General features: G+C 45.2%; 1 protein-coding gene across 3 annotated transcripts in view; it reads left to right on the top strand.

Annotated features, from left to right (window-relative positions):
* The window catches only part of LOC115145391 (exocyst complex component 2), a 90,357-nt gene extending 76,681 nt beyond the window's left edge, over positions 1–13,676 (top strand). For all 3 annotated transcript variants that reach the window (XM_029686918.2, XM_029686920.2, XM_029686917.2), the window contains 7 exons: positions 169–285; positions 828–969; positions 6,202–6,257; positions 6,569–6,691; positions 12,339–12,400; positions 12,875–12,934; positions 13,092–13,676. In XM_029686918.2, coding sequence (XP_029542778.1) covers positions 169–285; positions 828–969; positions 6,202–6,257; positions 6,569–6,691; positions 12,339–12,400; positions 12,875–12,934; positions 13,092–13,185 — 654 coding nt within the window. In that variant the 3' untranslated portion in view covers positions 13,186–13,676. The remainder of the gene's footprint in view (positions 1–168; positions 286–827; positions 970–6,201; positions 6,258–6,568; positions 6,692–12,338; positions 12,401–12,874; positions 12,935–13,091) is intronic.
* The last annotated feature ends 1,076 nt before the right edge of the window (positions 13,677–14,752 follow it).

Genomic DNA, 14,752 nt, shown 5'->3' with positions numbered 1-14,752 from the left:
AAACCCGGAGTGTGTAGTATGCAGTAACTCATCAGTCAATTCCAGTTGGAGTCAGTGATGAGATTACTGGCAGATAATGTTCAGAGACCACTCAATATGACAAATCCAATGTTCTGACCTTTCAAATTCTGTGTGTTTGTGTGTGTACTTGCACGTGCGTGTGTGTAGGAGCAGCGTCTGCTGATCATCCTCAGTAACTGTCAGTACCTGGAGAAACACACATTCCTTAATCTGGCTGAACACTTTGAGCGACACGGATTCACCGGGACTGAGAAGATCACACGGGTGAGTAGAGAGGACACACACACACGCACACACACGCACGCACAACCTTGGGAAGCTGCAACTTTAGCTTTCTGTGTGTCAGAAACAACAAACGGTTAACTGGCCCCTTAGATATTTTGGTGTTTAGTTTTTTGCTGTTCTGTGAAGAAGAATGTTTGTCACCAAAGATATGATGAGAAAGACGTTTGTTTCAGGGCAGAGCAATTACACTCACTTTCTCTTTAAACACTTAAATGTCAGATCTCTGAGTCAGTCTCGTTCTCTCTCTCACATATTGGTTGGACCTTCCCGTAAAAACAGCTGAGCGGCCTGTAACAGTTGGTTAAAAGCCACTCAGGGCAGTTTATTGGGTTTTTGAGCCCTTGTTTTTGCCTAGGGAACAATATTGTGACTATAAGACCATCAATAAAGTTACTGTAAAAGCACTTTGCGACAACTGCTGATGTTGGGAGGGATTTCTAAATCAAATCAATTGAAATCTGCTCCCAGGTTAGTGTTTATGTAGCTGTGTTAATTAGGTTTGTCTCTACCTCTGTTTCCAGGTGATTGTACATGCTGTGAAGGAGCTGGATGAGAGTTTGTTTGATGCCTACATCGAGAGGAAGTCTGATCCCATCGTAGGATCCCTGGAACCAGGCATCTATGCTGGACACTTCGACTGGAGAGACTGCGGAACACCCACAGGTATACACACACACAGGTCTATGCTGTCTACTTCAATTGGAGGGACTGCACACCTTAATCGCAGGACATTATGCGCTATGGCCAGGATTCAAACAGACACAGATTAACGACCTCTGCACTGTTGATGGACTTTTAAAATTCAGAGATTGCCTTCGCAATGTTGAGTTTCTGAGCCAAGCCACAGGTGTGACAGAGAAAGGGGGGTTTACCCATAATAACCCCTGACCTAGAGTGCCTTGACTTTTTCATTTACAGCCTTATTCTAAAATTGATAAAATATATTTTTTTAAATCCTCAGCAAGCTACACAGAATACCCCATAACGACAAAGTGAAAACATTTTTTTTTTTTTGCAAATGTATTAAATAACATGAAAACCTTTATTTACATAAGTATTCAGACCCTTTGCTATGAGACTTGAAATTGAGTTCAGGTGCATCCTGTTTCCATTGATCATCCTTGAGATGTTTCTCCATTGGAGTCCACCAGTGGTAAATTCAATTGATTGGACATGTTTTGGAAAGGCACACACCTGTCTATATAAGGTCCCACAGTTGACCGTGCATGTCAGAGCAAAAACCAAGCCATGATTTCGAAGGAATTGTCCATAGAGCACGAGACAGGATTGTGTGGAGGCATCTGGGGAAGGGTACCAAAACATTTCTGCAGCATTGAAGGTCCCCAACAACACAGTGGCCTCCATCATTCTTAAATGGAAGAAGTTTGGAACCACCAAGACTCTTCCTAGGGCAGGCCGCCCGGCCAAACTGAGCAATCGGGGAGAAGGGCCTTGGTCAGGGAGGGCACTCTGACAGAGCTCTAGAGTTTCTCAGTGGAGATGGGAGAACCTTCTGCAGCACTCCACCAATCAGGCCTTTATGGTAGAATGGCCAGACGGAAGCCACTCTTCAGTAAAAGGCACATGACAGCCCGCTTGGAGTTTGCCAAAAGGAACCTGAAGTTTCTCAGACCATGATTCTCTGGTCTGATGAAACCAAGGTTGAACTCTTAGGCCTGAAAATGGCTGTGCAAAATGAGAGACCTGAAAATGGCTGTGCAGCAGCGCTCCTCATCCATCCTGACAGAGCTTGAAAGGATCTGGAGAGAAGAATGGGAGAAACTCCCCAAACACAGGTGTGCCAAGCTGTACAGTCATACCCAAGAAGACTCAGTGGTAATCGCTGCCAAAGGTGCTTCAGCAAAGTACTAAGGAAAGGGTCTGAATACTTATGTAAATGGGATATTATGGGGGAATTCTGTGTAGATTTGAGGGTGGGAAATTATTTTATCAAGGGGTCTGAAAACTTTTCGAAGGCACTGTATGTAGTCTTTTGGCTTACATCAAAATATACTAAATCTGACAGGGGAATTCAGGGGACTGTCTGAGCAGCCCTGTGTGTGTTTTGTGGTGTATGTGTATGTCATATGTGGAGAGACATACTGTAATGTCTCTGTGTGTCTGTTTGAAGTGTTACTGTAAACAGTGCTTGGATGCACTTAGCCAGGGGTTCAAATATGAGTATACTCTATGGGCTTGATGTCTACCCTTTGTATATTTTTTTTCTCTCTCTCTCTCTTTCATTTTCTCTCTATATTCTCTCTTAAGAAGTTGTTTTGTATTTTTGTGGGTGGGGGAGCTCCTTGTGTGTGTCATCTGCACAGTGCAGGAAATGTCAAACATGAATTCTCAGTGAATCTTCGTTCTATACACACACACACACACACACACACACACAATCTAAATTGGTCTGATATAAGTAGTGACATGGACAATATATCATTATGGTCTGTGGTTTTGGGTGTGTGTGTGCAAAAGTCCATGCACACACACACACACATGCACACGGATGTGCAGTGAGACCAGGTGAAACTTGGTGGTTTTACGTACCTTACGGAACAGGAAGTTAATCGGTGTGTGTGTTTGACATAACCCCACTCCCCCACCTCCAAAATGCTCCAAGGAGTGAAAGTGTGTGTGTGTGTGTTCTGCTAATAGTGAAACAGGAACATTTGGACTTAATAACCACAACTATAAGGAATAGGATATGATACTTTCACTGGCTTAGCGTGTGTAGGCCTAGCCTATATGTGTGTGTGATTTAGGGCATGCTGCAAACCATTACCAGCGGAAAAAGCAACTTTCACTGTTTTTTTTTTTTTGTTTTTTTTTCTCGTGGTATTACTCTCACAGCGCCCCTTGGAAGTATTAACCTAAAGTACCAGACACCAGCATACAACTCTTCTATTGTCTTTTCAACATGTTAGTGGTGGCTATATTTATACATCCACCATTCCCCAGAGTGAATGTGGGTCTATAAACCACTTTCTCGTTAGAAAGACCAGGCGCATTTTTCGGATCTAACAAAATGTTCAATCTAAGTGCTGACGGTAGCGCAATAGGTTCAGGGCTGTGTCAGAACTATTTTTGCTATTTTCACATCCAGAATTATGGCCGCCGTTGCTGGCTGTGGCGCCAAAGGGCTGGGTTTTGATGAATAAACCAGTTGTGGGTGTGTCGAGACTTGGCCCCCTGACTGGCCAATGAGAATGTGCTCCATAGCTAAATACGTGGTTGCTTCAAGTTGTGTGTTTTATGTATTCTATTGTCATCAACTCCAATTGCAATGTTAGTCCGTTATAGTTTGTTAAATAGCTTACAGAAACAACGTAACAACATGTAGACCATCTTTGCGAAATACGTTAACTTGAACCTGTTCGCAGTCCACATTGTTCTAAGTATTTGCATGGCTTCAACATGGAAATATACATTGATTGTACAAAACATTATGCTCTTTCCATGACTGACCAGTTGAATCCGGGTGAAAGCTATGATCCCTTAATGATGTCACTATGATCCCTTAATGATGTCACTATGATCCCTTAATGATGTCACTATGACCCCTTAATGATGTCACTATGACCCCTTAATGATGTCACTATGACCCCTTAATGATGTCACTATGACCCCTTAATGATGTCACTATGACCCCTTAATGATGTCACTATGATCCCTTAATGATGTCACTATGACCCCTTAATGATGTCACTATGATCCCTTAATGATGTCACTTGTTTAGGGCTGTCCACGACAAAAAATAATAATATTGGTCGGCCAAAAGTCGTCTTATTTCGACTAATCAATTGGTGAAAATGTTTAAATGTGTATTTTTCCATATATAGACAAACCGTATGGTTTTTAAAAAAAAAAAAAAATCAACTACAGTTGAAGTCAGGATGTTTACATACACTTAGGTTGGGGTCATTAAAACTTGTTTTTCAACCACTCCACATATTTCTTGTTAACAAACTATAGTTTTGGCAAGTCGGTTAGAACATCTACTTTGTGCCTGACAAGTAATTTTTCCAACAATTGTTTACAGATTATTTCACTTATAATTCCCTGTATCACAATTCCAGTGGATCAGAAGTTTTCATACACTAAGTTGACTGTGCCTTTAAACAGCTTGGAAAATTCCAGAAAATTATGTCATGGCCTTAGAAGCTTCTGATAGGCTAATTGACATAATTTGAGTCAATTGGAGGTGTACCTGTGGTTGTATTTCAATGCCTACCTTCAAACTCAGTACCTCTTTGCTTGACATCATGGGAAAATCAAAAGAAATCAGCCAAGACCTCAGGAAAAAAAATGTAGACCTCCACAAGTCTGGTTCATCCTTGTGAGCAATTTCCAAATGCCTGAAGGTACCACGTTCATCTGTACAAACAATAGTACGCAAGTATAAACACCATGGGACCACGCAGCCTTCATACCGCGCGGGAAGGAGACGCGTTCTGTCTCCTAGAGATGAACATACTTTGGTGTGAAAAGTGCAAATCAATCCCAGAACAACAGCAAAGGACCTTGTGAAGATGCTGGAGGAATAAGGTACAAAAGTATCTATATCCACAGTAAAACAAGTCCTATATCGACAACCTGACAGGTCGATCAGCCAGGAAGACCAGACTAGGAGGCTTGCAAGCCGAAGAACCCCATCCCAACCGTGAAGCACGGGGGTGGCAGTGTCATGTTGTGGGGTGCTTTGCTGCAAGAGGGACTGGTACACTTCACAAAATAGATGGCATAGTGGTTGAAAAACGAGTTTTAATGACTCCAGCCTAAGTGTATGTAAGCTTCGGACTTCAACTCCTATATATTTTTTTGTACTTTTACCCATTTTTTGTGATTTCCAATTGGTAGTTAGTCTTGTCCCATCACTGTAACTCCCCTTCAGACTCGGGAGAGGCGAAGGTCTGGAGCCATGCGTCCTCCGAAACACAACCCTGCCAAGCCCTACTGCTTCTTGACACACTTAACCCGGAAGCCAGTGTGTCGGAAGAAACACCTTCGACTTCATCAAAGTCACATTGCAGGCACCTGGCCCACCACAAGGAGTCGCTAGAGCGCGATTGGACAAGGAAATCCCGGCCGGCCAAACCCTTCCCTAACCCGGACGACACTGAGTCAATTGTGCGCCGTCTCATGGGTCTCCCTGTCACGGCCAGCTGGGATTGGTCCAGGGTCTTTAGTGACGCCTCAAACGGGAGGCCCCTAGAGCGAATAATTCTGATCAAATTCTAAACGATTGAAACCATTTGTTTCTCTAAATACACTAACAGGCACCATCATTTCTCACTGTGTGCATATAATATTAAAAAAGACTGTGGAGGGTGTAACACACATCCCATCACAGTAGCTGCACAAAGAGCCAATATAAAGAATATAGGAGATTGCCCACTCACCGTTATACTGCTGCCAAATATAATTTTATAAACATAATCATAACCATCTAACAGATCAGATGAGCATGCGCACCAAGGACGATCTCACAATAAAGCCAGGACGGTGAATCATTCTAATAAGTTTGCTTCTTTTTTGTTTTAAACAACAACAATAAATACATGTACATTTGAATTATATCATAAAATTGCCAGGATAAAAAAGTCACAGCGCTGGTATAAGACCGGTAAATGACCAATCCTTACTCAACAGAAAGTAGCAGAACGCTGGCTTTAATAAGTCGAAATTGCAAATGAATGTGTGTTTGACACTAGAGCCGCCTTAATGCCAGACAACAATAGAACTCCAAGCTTGACAACTTTTGTTCCACTCCATTTTAGTCTGATCTTATTGTAAAAGAAAACGTGTCAATGTTTGGTCTGGGATCATTTTCATTTTATCAGGTTTGGGTGTTGGACTGGGTTTTGATGTCATTGCGAAACTATTCTCCTACAGGTGTGAGGAACTACCTGAAAGAAGCATTGGTGAACATCATCACTGTCCATGCAGAGGTAATTCTTGTACTCAAAGACATGCACGACTAAAATGATTTAAAAAATATATATATATATTTGACTTTTTCTCCCCATATTTCGTTCTTGTTCTCGTCACTGCAACTCCCCAACGGGCTCGGGAGAGGCGAAAGAGGAGTCGTGTCCTCCGAAACATGACCCGCCTCTAGCCCTACGATGCAGTGCCTTAGACCACTTCTTTTCTGTACAATGACTAGAACCTCTCACCGTTACTTACATTAAATCAGTAGACTTACATAATTCATTGAATCAGTGGACACCTCCAATCTAACCCTCTCTCTCTAATTTAGGTCTTTACAGTGTCTAAGGACCTAGTTCCCAGGGTTTTGAGTAGAATCATTGAGGCTGTGGCGGAAGAGATGAGTCGCCTGATGCAGTGCGTCTCCTCCTTCAGCAAGAACGGGGCCATACAGGTACACACACACACTTTCAGTTTGCCACTCTCTCGGGTAAGTCAAATGGGCCAATTGTGTGGGGATTTACCCTCTTTTACTGACCACAGTAACCCCCAACTACCTCTTCCAAACCAGCTGTACTACCTACTTGTCACACCCTGATCTGTTTCACCTGTCTTGTGCTTGTCTCCACCCCCCACCAGGTGTCTCCTATTTTTCCCCATTATACCCTGTGTATTCATACCTGCGTTTTATGTTTGTCTATTGCAAGTATGTCTTGTCTTGTCAGGTCTTACCAGTCCTGACCCTGAGCCTGCCTACCGTTCTGCGCCTGTTTGACCTTGCCTTGGATTACGAACTGCCTGCCCTCGACCGGCCCTTTACCTGCCCCTTAGTGCGATATGCAGAATATTTATTATACAATCTGCCTCCTGTCTCTGTATCTGGGTCATATCCTGAGTTGTGGTAGTACGAACTGGCCATGACTGACCCAGCAGACTCTGACCAGCTCTGCAACGCCGTCTTCTCCCAAGGAGCTACCATTGGAAGACATTGGAAGTGCCTTCATAGGCTTATGGAAAGACTCCAGACCATGGCAGAACACCATGACCTTCAATGCATTACTGGAGCTATTCTGCAGATTATCTACCAGGCAGCAAGCCACTACGGTAACCTCCCAGACTCTCTGTAACCCCGCTACCAGCGGCGTTTCTCCTTAGCCTACCCCGGCTTACCTCCTCCGAAGCGCTATGCTGGTGATCCCAGAAGCTGCCGGGTGTTTCTCTCCCAGCGCTCCCTCATTTTCGAGCTGCATCCCTCTACATTTCTGTCTGACCATTCTAAGATAACATATCTTATAACGCTGATTTCCGGGAGGGCACTCGCCTGGGCTACGGCGGTGTTGGAGCAACAATCCACTGTTTGCCTTAGGCTGGAGGATTTCATGGCAGATGTAAGGAAGGTGTTCGACTCTCTGTTGTCTGAGAGAGAGAGGTGGCTCGTAAAGCTACTTCAACTGTGTCAAGACCCCTGTAGTGTGGCAGACTACGCAGTAGACTTTTGCACTTTAGCCACTGAGTGTGCCTGTACCCCAGAATCCCTGTTCGACATGTTCCTTCATGGATTATCAGTGTGAATTAAGGACGACCTCGTAGCCCGGGAGCTGCCCTTGGACCTCGACTCTCTCATAGCCTTGACCATAAGGATCGTTGGGCGACTACTGGAACGCAGTAGAGAAAGGTCTGATCCCGGGCACACGCACCCGTCCACGATATTCCCCTCGCCTCCGAAGAACCCCGGAAATCCGTGACGCTTGCATTCCCAAGAGATTCCAATATCACCAAAGTTCCCTCAGAAATCATTGAGGACTGTCGACTCGCCTCATACGGTGCCCATGCAACTGGACAGGGCTAGATTGTCCCTTGAGGAATGTTTACACAGACTGAGCTCTAAAAGCTGTATGTATTGTGGAATTTCAGGACATTACATTACTGTCCAGTAAAAAGCCCAGGCTCATCAGTAGGTACGAATACGCTGGTGGGTCATACAGGGAGTTTCCCAGCTCCCATTACTCATACTCCTCTCCATGCTATCCTGTTGTGGGGTGACCGGTTTAAATCTCTCCAGGTACTTGTGGACTCTGGGGCCGATGAGAGCTTTATAGACACTACCCTGGTGTCGGAGCTGGGTATCTCCACACAACTCCTCTCCGTTCCCATGGACGCCAGAGCATTGGATGGACGCTCTATTGGCAGGGTTACCCACAGTCCTATTCCTATTAACCTGCGAGTGTCAGGGAATCACAGTGAGTCCATGCGGTTCCTGCTCATTGAATGTCCTCATGCAGCCGTGGTTTTGGGTTTTGTCGTGGCTCCAGAGGCACAACCCCCTGATCGACTGGGCTACGGGCTCTATCCTGGGTTGGAACCCGTTCTGCCATGCACATTGCCTCAGGGCAGCGCAGCCCGCCCCTGGACATCCTCCTTCGGAAAGCCTTGGATCTCTATCCGCAGTTCCCGTGGAGTATCAGGACCTCTGGGAGGTTTTCAACAAGGCACGCGCCACATCTCTTCCTCCGCATTAACTGTTTGACTGCGCCATTGACCTCCTCCCTGGCACTAAACCGCCTTGGGGTGGCTTTATTACCTGTCTTGCCCGTAGACCAGGACCATGGAAGAGTACATTGAGAACTCTCTGGGAGCAGGGTTCATTCATTCTTCTTCCTCCCCTGCCAGCGCAGGGTTCTTCTTTATGGAGAAGAAGGACAAAACCCTGCGCCCGTGTGTCGACTACTGGGGCCTTAACCTTTTTGGGATAGGGGGCAGCATTTTCACTTTTTGATGAATAGCATGCCCAGAGTGAACTGGCCTACCAAATACACAGTGTCTATGGGGTCAAGTTGCACTTCCAAAGGCTTCCACTAGATGTAAAGCGTCTTTAGAATCTTGTTTCAGGCTTCTGCTATAAAGGAGGGGGGAATGGGAGCTGAATGAGTCATGGGTCTGGCAGAGTGTCTCAGGCTCGTGATGTGCGTTCCCGACAGAGTTAGCTCTCGTTCCAGTGCTTTTCTACAGACAATGGAATTCTCCGGTTGGAACCTTATTGATGATTTATGTTAAACATCCTAAAGATTGATTCCATACATCGTTTGACTTGTTTCTACGACCTGTAACGGAACTTTTTGAGTTTTTCACGCCTCATGAGGATGGATTACTGGGCTGAACACGCTAACAACAAGTGACTATTTGGACATAAATGATGGACTTTATGGAACAAATCAGACATTTATTGTCAAACTGGGATTCCTGGGAGTACCTTCTGATGAAGATCATCAAAGGTAAGTGAATATTTATAATGTTATTTCTGACTTCTGTTGACTCCAACATGGCAGATATTTCTTTGGCAGGATTGGGCTCTGAGCGCCGTACTCAGATTATGCTTTTTCTGTTGTTGTTTTTTTAATCTGACACAGCGGTTGCATTAAGGAGAAGTCTATCTTTAATTCTGTGAATAACACTTGTATCTTTTATCAATGTTTATTATGAGTATTTCTGCAAAATCACCTGATGTTTTGGAATCAAAACATTCCTGCACGTAACGCGCCAATGTAAACTGAGATTTTTGGAAATAAATATTCACATTATCGAACAAAACTTACATGATGTCCTATGAGTGTCATCTGATGAAGATCATTAAAGGTTAGTGATTAATTTTATGTTTGGCTGGAAAAATGGCTGTGTTTTTTTGACTTGGCTATGACCTAATCATATGTTGTGCTTTCGCTGTAAAGCCTTTTTGAAATTGGACACGATGGGTAGATTAAAAAGAAGTTTGTCTTTCATTTGCTGTATTGGACTTGTTAATGTGTAAAAGTTAAATATTTCAAAAAAATATTTTGGAATTTCGTGCGATTCCTTTTCAGTGGAATGTTGTCGAGGGGTTCCGCTAGCGGAACACTTGCCCTAGTTAATGACATCTCGGTAAAGAACCGTTACCCGCTACTACTCCTCGGCTTTCGAGCATCTCCAGGGGGAGACCGTATTCTCGAAGTTGGACCTTCGGAACGCCTACCCTCTGGTTCGGATACGGGAAGGAGACGAATAGAAGACAGACTTTAACACAGCTAATGGGCACTACGAGTGTCTGGTTATGCCATTCGGACTGACCAACACTTCCACAGTGTTCCAGGCTCTGGTCAATGATGTGCTCCGTGACATGTTGAACTGGTTCGTCTTTGTCTACCTTGACAAAATCGCTGTCTATTCCCATGCGGTTCAGGAGTGTGTTCTCCACATCTGACAAGTCCTCCAGCACCTCCTGAAGAACTAGAAGTGTGAATTTCATCGCTCCACCATCTCCTTTATTGGGATACGTCATCGCTGCCGGGAACATTTTAGATTGATCCGGACAAGGTGAGAGCGGTGGTGGAGTGGCCCCACATCCAGAGTGAAGCTGCAGCGTTTCCTTGGGTTTGCACATTTCTACCGCCACTTCATCCGGGACTAAAGCACCCTGGCTTCCCCCTCTCTGCACTCACCTCACCCAAGGTTCCATTCACGTGGTCCCCAGCTGCTGACCGGGCGTTTTTGGATCTCAAACATCGGTTCACAACAGCCCCCATCTTAATCCATCCGGACCCGTCCTGTCAGTTCGTAGTGGAGGTTGACACCTCGGACGTTGGAGTGAGGGCCGTCCTGTCCCAGTGTTCTTCCCAGGACCAAAAGCTGCATCCCTGCTCTTTCCTTTCCCATCGTCTTAATCCCCAGGGTGAGATTAAGACTCCGCGTCAAGCTCCAGCCGGCCTCCTTCAACCACTCCCTGTTCCTCATCGCCCCTGATCCCATATATCCCTGAACTTTGTCATTGGTCTCCCTCCGTCTGATGGCAACATCACCGGTGGTGGATCAGTTTTCCAAAACTGCCCATTTAATCCCCCTTCCCAAGTTACCCTCAGCCAAGGAGACGGCCCAACTCATGGTACAGCACGTCTTCCAAATCCATGGACTTCTGGTCGACATAGTCTCGGATCGTGGTCTTCAGTTCTCGTCGCGATTCTGGAAGGCTTTCTGCAACCTCATTGGGTCGTCAGCCAGCCAGTCCTCCTGGATTGAATCTAGCGGCCAGTCGGAGCTTGCCAATCAGGACCTGGTGATGTCCCTTCGGTGCCTCATCTCAGCCAACCCCACCCACCTGGAGCCAATAACTCGTGTGGGTGGAATACGCCCAGAACACCCTTCCCTGCTCGGCCATTGGTCTCTCAACCCACGGAGCACTCAGAGGACATCAGCCCTGGCTCTTCCCTGAGCAAGAGGAAGAGGTCAACACCCTCGGCTCCAGATGTTTGTCCACCGCTGTCGGCATACCTGGAAGAGGTATAGCTGGTAGCCGGGGCCCGGTTGCGGTCCGCTTGTCTACGATACCTGGAGGTGGTCTTACGAAGAGCGCCGGACCCTGGCTACCCGCTATCGTCTCGGGCAGAGGGTATCAGCCCTTTCCCCATCTATCGTCTCGGACAGAGGGTATCAGCCCTTTCCCCATCTATCGTCTCGGGCAGAGGGTATCAGCCCTTTCCCCATCTATCGTCTCGGGCAGAGGGTATCAGCCCTTTCCCCATCTATCGTCTTGGGCAGAGGGTATCAGCCCTTTCCCCATCTATCGTCTCGGGCAGAGGGTATCAGCCCTTTCCCCATCTCTAAAGTCCTTAGCCCCATCGCTGTTCGTCTTCTGTTGCCCCGCACCCTCTGTATACATCCCACTTTCCATGTGTCTAGGATTAAACCTCTGTCTCACTGCCCTGTGTCTCCTGTTCCTGTTTCTCTTGCTCTCAAGTTTTGTTTTTCTAGTCTTCCCAGATCTGACCTTTCTGCCTGTCCTGACCCTGAGCCTGGCTGCCATTCTGTCCCTGTTTGACTCTGCCTTGAATTACGAACCACTGCCTGCCCTCGACCTGCCCTTTGCTTGCCCCTTTGTATAATAAATATTCTGAGTATCGAGCTATTCACCTCCTGTGTCTGCATCTGGATCATATCCTGACTCGTGAAACTACTATATACTGCTCACTCTACAGCTTTGATACTTTAAGTACCCTAAGTATATCCGTATATGCTTTTATCCATTCCTTTCTTTCTCTTTATCCTCTTTCATCCCTCTCTTTCTCTCTCTGCAGGCCCGTTTGGAGATAGATTCTCTGAGAGATGCTGTAGCCTCCTACCTGTCATCTGAGAGCCAGTAAGGCCCATAGAACCCCCACTGACACTGTACACCACTACACACCTGTTTACCACACGTACACATACACTACACTTCCATACACTGTTCATACTATACCAATGTACATGAATTACAGAGATTATACATTACTCTCACTTTCATTCCTGTAAATCACATTCATCTTCCCCACACCTCTAGTCGTCATCACCTGGTGGTATATGGAAAAGGAAGCGAAAACAGAACTTTACCAGCAATCCAACTGGTTTAATCAGGTTCTGTGACTTAAGCAGAACTTTACCAGCAATCCAACTGGTTTAATCAGGTTCTGTGACTTAAGCAGAACTTTACCAGCAATCCAACTGGTTTAATCAGGTTCTGTGACTTAATATGAGTCTGTCTTTGTGTTATGGTATGTCTCTCTCTCCTTCTGTGTGTGTAGTATAATTTGTTGGTATGTGTGGTGTTGTGTTAACTGTGTATATCTTGTTTAAGCGCCAGCTTCAAGCAGGCTCTGGAGGTCCTTCCCCAGCTACACAACGGAGCAGACAAAAAGTAAGTCATTCGTTAAGGTTCAAGCTGCCACTAGAACAAGATTCATTATGAAAAATGCCAACCTGCACAGTACAGTGGGGATGATTCTACCTCTTATTTTCCCTCTTGTCTGTCTCTTGTCTTCTCCCTCCCTCCCTCCCTCTCTCTCTCTCTCTAGGTTACTGGAGGAGCTGCTGAATAAATTTAAGAGCCGTATGCAGCTCCAGCTCACCTGTTTCCAGCCCTCTAATGTCCAGCCTGTCAAGAGATGAGTCTGTAAAATGTCTCTTCAATATTAATATAATGGCACTATAGTATCTCTATCTATCAAATATGTGCAATGCCAATTTACTTGCACCGATAAACTCTCGTAGCTTTTTGTTAAATTGTTATAAGATCTAGAATGGAAATTAGCACGCTAGTCTTTTTCACGCTAATCTCTTTTTTCATTTTAGATATGTACATTCATTTTCTGAGTTAATCTCATAGTTAATCTGGGCAGCCCCTCTACTGTGGAATCATGCTAATTATGCTATTGTTAGATGGCCACTCATCTAGAAATCAGCATCCCAGTCCCTAGGCAAGCTAGGTAATGCCAGCCTGGTGTTTGAGACAAGACTGTCTCTCTTCTACTGAGAAACCAGTCAACATATGTGGTCCCTGATTTCTGTATGTTCATAAAGAAACTGCACATGGTCACTATTATGCTCTGTCCTCTTATTACCGTCTCAATTGCCAAATAAAGACACATTTCTATGATTTATGTTCTTGTAACCAGCCACATTTGTGACAGTGAAAGAGAGCGCATATAGTCATCTCTGTCCCATAGACGGTAAGGCCTCAGCCGTGCAACAGTACGTTAATAGCCAAAACAGTCACCTCTGGCGGTTGTTGTACTAACAGCTCACGCAATGAGTCTGGCACACTAGAGTCTGGGGTAGGGCCGGTTAGGGTATTGGTAGGGCGGGGTGGGGAGTGGTCTATGTTAACTCCTTAGTTACTGGCTATAAACCAAAACGTTGCACAGAGATTCGGTTGTAGGTGTGAGGACTTAGCGATTACTGAACTGCGATGGATGGTTGCGGTTTTGAAGTGTGTGTGGTCGTATGTCAGACGTAGTAGTAGACGAAGGCTGCCACACCCATGAGTCGTGGGATTATCAAAGGGCGCGTCCCTAGAACCGGCACTGTGGGATTTTATCACAAAATATTGTAACATTTTACACACGTACATGACTGATTATGAAAGCATCACTCATTACGAGAAAACTCAACACAAAACATGATGGGGACTTGAATAACCTACCAGAAATCAACTAGCTCTAACCAAAAAATGCTAATAAAAGATCATGAGATTGAAATGTTTTATATTATTATTAGACAATAATTTGCCATATAATTCTTGTTACTGATTATTGTTTTTTTTTTTTGGGGGGCGGTTTTGGGGACACTTGAAAAAGAGATTTCGTCCTGCTAAGTAAATGTTCTTATTGACAAAACAAACCCAAAAACATGTCAATGTTCTTATTGCCACTATCGACCTCAAATTTCTCAATGTAGGCTACATTATCAGCAGCAATGTAGGCTACATTATCAGCAGCAGCAGCCCATTGTTTCTAAGGCCAGGCAGGGGGGGAAAGTTATTTAGACAGGGTGTTTTGATTGTCTGTTCTAAACTTAGCTCTGTCTCTGTAGCGTCCACCCACGGATTCATCATCACAACAGCAGTAGGTTCAAAGCCCTCGGGTCTCATCCTTCTTCCACCGGTAAACTGTTTACAGCAATCGAGAGGTGAGGAGGGGAGTTTTACACTTCTGTTCCATCCGGGACACCGCAGGTC

Source organism: Oncorhynchus nerka, linkage group LG17 (genome assembly GCF_034236695.1).
Source record: "Oncorhynchus nerka isolate Pitt River linkage group LG17, Oner_Uvic_2.0, whole genome shotgun sequence".
NCBI lineage: Eukaryota > Metazoa > Chordata > Actinopteri > Salmoniformes > Salmonidae > Oncorhynchus > Oncorhynchus nerka.
Note: the sequence above shows the minus strand (reverse complement) of the source record. Positions and strands in the feature narration are given on the sequence as shown.